This window comes from Carlito syrichta, unplaced genomic scaffold, assembly GCF_000164805.1.
Source record: "Carlito syrichta isolate Samal-C Ts95f unplaced genomic scaffold, Tarsius_syrichta-2.0.1 Scaffold303736, whole genome shotgun sequence".
In the NCBI taxonomy this organism is placed as follows: domain Eukaryota; kingdom Metazoa; phylum Chordata; class Mammalia; order Primates; family Tarsiidae; genus Carlito; species Carlito syrichta.
This window is the reverse complement of record NW_007247832.1, coordinates 705,166-712,016: the sequence shown is the minus strand read 5'-3', so window position 1 is coordinate 712,016 and position 6,851 is coordinate 705,166. Positions and strand designations below refer to the sequence as shown.

The window sequence follows — 6,851 nt, the reverse complement described above, 5'->3', positions numbered from 1 at the left end:
CGGTGTGCCATTCCCGAAGCCCGTGGCATCTGACACTGGCATCTGAGCCGGGGCCGGCTTTCTGTTTGTCTGTGTGTTTTGTGCATGCTCTTGGATTGCCACGCTGCTGTATCTAAACGTTAAAAAAAGCCTGTCTTTTCGTTGAAGAGGACAGGGGTTAAAATGAACGAAGACCCGAAGGTCAATGTAAGCGGGCTGCCTCGGGATTATCTAGATGCCACTGCTGCGGAGAACGTCTCGGCTGCTGTCACCTCCCAGGTGCCTGCAGTAGAGCCCGAGCCCGAGCTGGCGGTCAACCCCTGGGACATCGTCCTGTGCACCTCGGGAACCCTCATCTCCTGCGAGAATGCCATCGTGGTCCTCATCATCTTGCACAACCCCAGCCTGCGGGCGCCCATGTTCCTGCTGATAGGCAGCCTGGCTCTCGCAGACCTGCTGGCCGGCGTGGGACTCATCATCCATTTTGTCTTTGCCTACCTGCTTCAGTCTGAGGCCACCAAGCTGGTCACCATCGGCCTCATTGTCGCCTCGTTCTCTGCCTCTGTCTGCAGCTTGCTGGCCATCACCGTGGACCGCTACCTCTCGCTGTATTACGCGCTGACCTACCACTCGGAGCGAACGGTCACGTTCACCTATGTCATGCTGGTCCTGCTCTGGGGGACGTCCATCTGCCTGGGGCTGCTGCCCGTCATGGGCTGGAACTGCCTCCGAGACGAGTCCACCTGCAGCGTGGTCAGGCCGCTCACCAAGAACAACGCGGCCATCCTCTCCGTCTCCTTTCTCTTCATGTTCGCCCTCATGCTTCAGCTCTACATCCAGATCTGCAAGATTGTGATGAGGCACGCCCACCAGATAGCCCTGCAGCACCACTTCCTGGCCACGTCGCACTACGTGACCACCCGCAAAGGGGTCTCGACCCTGGCCATCATCCTGGGGACCTTTGCTGCCTGCTGGATGCCTTTCACCCTCTACTCCCTGATAGCGGATTACACCTACCCCTCCATCTACACCTATGCCACCCTCCTGCCCGCCACGTACAATTCCATCATCAACCCTGTCATATACGCGTTCAGAAACCAGGAGATCCAGAAAGCGCTCTGCCTCATCTGCTGTGGCTGCATCCCGTCCAGCCTCGCCCAGAGAGCGCGGTCGCCCAGCGACGTGTAGCCGCACCCGGGAGGACTCTGAGTTCACCAAGCACTTCCACTGCCCGGCCAAGGCCCAGGGCTGAGCTGCTGCCCTTGGATTCTTTGCACTGGATTCTCTCTCCAGCCACAGGAGCACTTAGCATTTGCGAAGCAGTGACATCATTTAGATGAGTTAAGTGATTAAAGTGGAAGTAATGTTACCAGTGTTTTCACCATTTAAAAAAAAAAAACAAACTTGATTTCTTCGCTCAATATTATTTCGTTTTGTTTGGGGGCAGGAGTTTTGTTATATATTTTGCTTGGAGGTTTGTTGGGGGCTGGGAACTGAAAGGATATGATATGCCATGAAGTTATAGAAAGTCAACGGGTCCCAGGGTTTTTACCTGGACTTTAAAATAAATCTGAGTTATTGAGGAAAATTGAGAAAGAATTACTTTTTCCAGAATTACTTTTTTTTTTAATGTGAAGGTAAGATTTTCAATGCTGCATGTGTTCAACAGAATATGATCCCTTTCAAGCCAACAAAAATAGTTTACATAATTATGTTTGGAAGGGACCTGATTTTGTTAACATGAATGTTTAGTAACAAGTCATCACCACTGAAACCACAAACGGAACCCGAACCCGTTCTTATCTGTTCATTCTTTCCTACCAGCAGTTACCGTTTGTAAGAATTGCTTGGGTATTTCTATAAATGTTGCAACTCCTTCTGCACATCTGCCTGTGTTAGCTAGACCACTAGTTTCAAATGTTGCCGTATAAATCCAGTCAAGGAGTCATTTTTCAATAGAGTTTTTCAATATATCCTTTCTAAAATGAATCATGGAGTGTGTTTTAATTTCATATGAAGTAGGATTGAGTCAATCTACCACTGTAGGAAACAAAAAAGAAACAAATTAATAATGGCTATGGAAAGTAAATTAAATGCAATATATTCTGAAAGGCAAATTAATGTAAAGCTACCATGAAACACGAAAGCATCCCCTTTCCTATCTCTGTCTAACAATATATTAATAGTTGGTCTTGATGGAGACGATTCGAATTAAATAACATAGAACAAGTTTTTCTGGTTCATGTTGTCTGTGGTGCAAAATGCATTTGAAACAGGTGGTCTCGGTTTTAATGATTACGTTTGCTTTTGAGTGCACAGCACACATCTGTGACTGTGACAGACATCAGCTCCATCCTGTAAGGTCACAAGCAGAATGATCATGTGGCTGTTCATGAAAAGTTAAAGTTTAAAGTCCTTTTCCTTCTTTTCACCAAGAAAAAAAAAATCCAACAACTTAAATGCAATAAAAACTGTATTGCCTGTTTTTAGAGAGCAAGAATTTGGTCAGGAAATTACCGAAAGGAATTCATTTTAAACATGTTGTAAAATCAGTGTGTCTGAGTGTCATTTCTGTTCATGCTGACAGATGTAGACACCTTCCCGTCATTTGTGGTGGATTTATAGCTGTGTCTGTACAACTGGTGGAAGAACTGCTTGGCAACACATCGACTTCACCCATTCAGATGGCGGCAAGATCAGTATTTTTCGGGATCCTTGGGAATCCCTGGTAATAAATGAATCTCGTGGGTCTGTCCCAAACGTCAGGCCCGCAGTGGTCTCAGGACCGTTCTGGGGTGGCTGAACCCTGATGCCGTCCCTTCAAAGCCTGCATTAGAAGATGTAGCACAAGTGTGAGTAAATCCTCTACTTGAATCTGTGTCTCCTCCTTGAGGTGATATAAGGAAGCAGGAGAGACACTGAAGTAGTTAAAGAAGTGGGAAAGGATTTTCAGTACGTATCACTGTATGATCCGTGGGATCACGTGGATGCCTTTAAAACTTTTCTTTTGAACATTTGATGGTTGGTAGATTGACGATGATGAGTCTGTTTTTAATCACTGAAAATGTAATAGCATCTCTATGGGAGAACCGATGAAGGTAGGTTGGCTTTGATGTGGGCTGGGGAATATGCATAATGAGGTTTTAAAGCAATAAATGATGTTTTTGGTAGAAATGGCGGCTCCATTTGCATATCTCCAATAGTAAGAATTATGATGGTAATAACATGGACCGGTTTTGACCACATGTGGACGCTGTGTGCTTTACCTGGTCTTTTGCTAATATCACAAAAACACACTTTTGCAGGGGAGAAAACTAAGACGAAGAGAGGAGAGAGGCTAAGAAATCTGCCTGAGGCCACAGAGTCACAAGGGTGGAAGCAGAACTTGAAGCCCGGTTTTCCAAAGTCCAAGTCCTGCTCCTCCCTACGTGCCATCTTCCACCCCTCACTGGAAAATGAGGGTGTAGGAAGCTGATTTGTAACCTGCTCCTGTCACCAAGTTTGGTTCCACAATGAAGACAGAAAGCCTCCTGTTTAAAATGATGTGTGGTGTGACTGCAGTGTGGCCCTACGTGAAGGAGGTCTGTTCTTATCGTGATATCAAGATGCAATGACCTTGCAAACAAACACAAGTTAAGTGGTTGCTTTGGGCCCTGTGTTTTCAAAACATCTGATTTCAGCTTAGAGATTTTTCAGTGCAACTCTAACGTGTCCTTACTGCTTACTTTAAATTGTGAAGATTTTTGGATGTTTATGTGGTTTTCTACAAGGCTCATTTTTTTTCCTATGGAGTTAATTATTTTAAAATGTGCACATATCTCAATATATTTTTATGTGTGTACATACGTATATCCAATAACATTAACTTTGCAACAGGGCTGTCATGGAACACAATCATATTTCCAAAAGTCCTGAGGTAGCAGGTAATCTTTTATTCCATGTAATTAAAATTTCTAGCTACTGAGGAATTTATATTACTTCCACAAGAAAGTTATCCTTATAACTAGGACAATTCATCACCTTATCGGAATCCTAGTAACCCAGGTTATAGTTAGGAAACTAGTAACCCAGGTTATGGCTGTCCAGAGCTTTCTTTTCTTTTATCCCTTTATTTATTTATTTGTTTTAGTCAAGTTTGTTTGTTTTTGTTTTTTTTGAGTTGGAGTCTCACTCTGTAGCCCAGACTGGAGTGCAGTGGCCGCTCCCGGCCACCGCAGCCTCGACCTGCTGGGCTCCGGCGATCCTTCCGCCTCAGCCTTCCAAGTAGCTGGAACTACAGGTGTGCGCTACCACGTCCAGCTAATTTTTTGATTTATTGTAGAGATGAGGTCTTGCCAAGTTGCCCAGGCGGGTCTCGAACCCATGGGCTCAGGCAATCCACTCACCTCAGCCTCCCAAGGCGCGGGATTACAGGCTGAGCCACTGAGCCCGGCAAGTTTGTTTCTTTACAGTAAAGAGACCATCACCTGTCTGGTACCTGGGGGAAGAGCAGGGTGAAAGCAGAGCACCTACCTCCCTGAAAGCCTAAATTGAAGAGCCATGTCCAGGAGAGGAGGATTCCTCGGTTGACTTGCCTTGTGGAAATAGTCTTAGGTTCTTCCAGAATTTAAAGCAGGATTGAAACAAGAAGCTTAAAAGAGCAGAGAAAGAATAGAGATGGTTAGTGCCAATAAAAATATCACAGAGACCTCGTAAACTTTTTTTAAAATGCTTAATTCATTATTCAAATAATAATTGAACTTTATTTCACGGTACTATATGTATCCTATGAAGTTAGGATGGCTTACCATTTCAGATGTAAGATACATATCAAATAACTGGCTATTATGGTGTTATTACAAATCATGTTTAAGTTTTCACCTTGATAGTATGCCTCGTATAATAAAGGAACAGATTGCCTTGCCACCTTTAAAAATTTTTATGATCATTGGATGTTTTTGGTATCTAGTTATCTATTTAAATCTGTTTAGAATTTTAAGAACCATTGAACTAGGAGTTTTATACATCATGATCTGAATCAGCAGACGAATCTGTCTTCTAGCAAATATTGCAGAAAAAAAATATTGGTAATTTTGACTAGGGCTCCTTGAAATTAAATACATAGAGGGTCTACATATCACCTGGGAATCTTGATAAAATGCAAATTCTGCCTCGGTGAGTCTGGATCATGGCTGAGTTTCCTACGATCTCCTGGGTGATGCTGATGCTGATGGTCTGTAGACGACACTGTGTCGCAGGGATGTGCCACACTTTTGGCATTCTTAAAATACAAATATGATATATAAATATATAAATAAATATATATTTAAAGTGTTTATCCTTGTCAGATGACTATCGGTGTTCAATGAATAGGAACTTTTCGTAGAATATCTCAGTATCTACTAAAGATCTATAAATGTATTTTTTTTCCATGTACGTGATCTCACTTTTTAAAATCCTAATTATCATTACCTTAAGACAGTTCTTCCAGAAACCTCATACATATACAATGTGTTTACCTAGCAACAAGTTTTTTGTTGTTGTTATTTGCTTGTTTTGTTTTTGTTTTGTTTTTGTTTTGTTTTTGTTTTTGTTTTTTTGAGTTGGAGTCTCACTCTGTCGCCCAGACTGGAGTGCAGTGGCTGCTCCCGGCCACCGCAGCCTCGACCTGCTGGGCTCCAGCGATCCTTCCGCTTCAGCCTTCCAAGTAGCTGAAATTACAGGCACGCACTACCCGCCCAGCTAATTTTTTGATTTATTGTAGAGATGAGGTCTCACCAAGTTGCCCAGGCGGATCTCGAACCCATGGGCTCAGGCAATCCACTCACCTCAACCTCCCAAGGCGCGGGATGTTTGTTTGTTTTGAGTTGGAATCTCACTCCATCATCCAGGCTGGAGTGCAGTGGTACACTCACGGCCACCTCAGCGTCGACCTGCTGGGCTCTGGCAACCCTTCCGCCTAAGCCTTCCAAGTAGCTGGAACTATGGGCGTGCACTACCACGCCTGGCGAATTTTTTATTTATTGTAGAGATAAGATCTCACCAAGTTGCCTGGGCTGGTCTCGAACCTGTGGGCTCAGGCGATCCAATCACCTCGGCCTCCCAAAGTGCTGGAATTGCAGGCTGAGCCACTGCACCTGGCCAACAAGAGTTTTCACCTCCATTTTTCCAGGAAGGACCTTTTTCTGTAGGACGTGAGTGGTTTGTGTTTGCAGGCTGTGTGGACCTGCATGAATTCATCTTGAGATAATTGGGATGAAAACCTTTGTTCTCTGGGCTCTGGAATTCAACTGAACTCACCCCAAAGCAACCTTTTGCTAGACAGATACATCAGAGAAATTTTTAAATAGCTTGCTTTCATTTGACATTTATCTGTAACTTTTCCTTTTTCGGTATCAAAAATACTATTAATGTTAACAGTTACCCTGGTCACAGTTACTGCTTCCTTTCTGCCCAAGGAGGTATGTATTTTTTTGAGTCAGGATCTCACTCTGTCATCCAAGCTGGAGTGCAGAGGCACGATCATAGCTTACCATAGCCTCGACCTCCTGGACTCAGGTGATCCTCCTGCCTCAACCTCCGAAGTAGCTAGGACTACAGGCTCAAGCCACCATGCTCATCTAATTCTCTTATTTTTTACATAGATAGGGTTTTGCTGTGTTGCCAAGGCTGGTCTTGAACTCCTGGGTTCAAGCAATCCTCCTGCCTTGGCCTCCCAAAATGCTGGTATTATAGGTGTGAGCCTATAATATTTTTTTTTATCCATTAGAAGTACATTAAAGCACATAGTTGAGGTGAATTTTAAACCATAATTTAAATATTTCCATTGTGTAAGATACAGAAGGGAATTTTTTTAATTATAAAAATTCAAATGCTGGCATCAAGCACCAGTG

At 43.8% G+C, this 6,851-nt stretch overlaps 1 protein-coding gene across 1 annotated transcript; it reads left to right on the top strand.

Moving 5' to 3' along the window:
• Positions 1-91: 91 nt before the first annotated feature.
• On the top strand, positions 92-3,153 carry GPR12 (G protein-coupled receptor 12). The gene has a single exon (XM_008059149.1). The coding sequence runs from the start codon at positions 163-165 to the stop codon at positions 1,165-1,167; it is 1,005 nt and encodes a 334-aa protein (XP_008057340.1). The 5' UTR covers positions 92-162; the 3' UTR covers positions 1,168-3,153.
• The last annotated feature ends 3,698 nt before the right edge of the window (positions 3,154-6,851 follow it).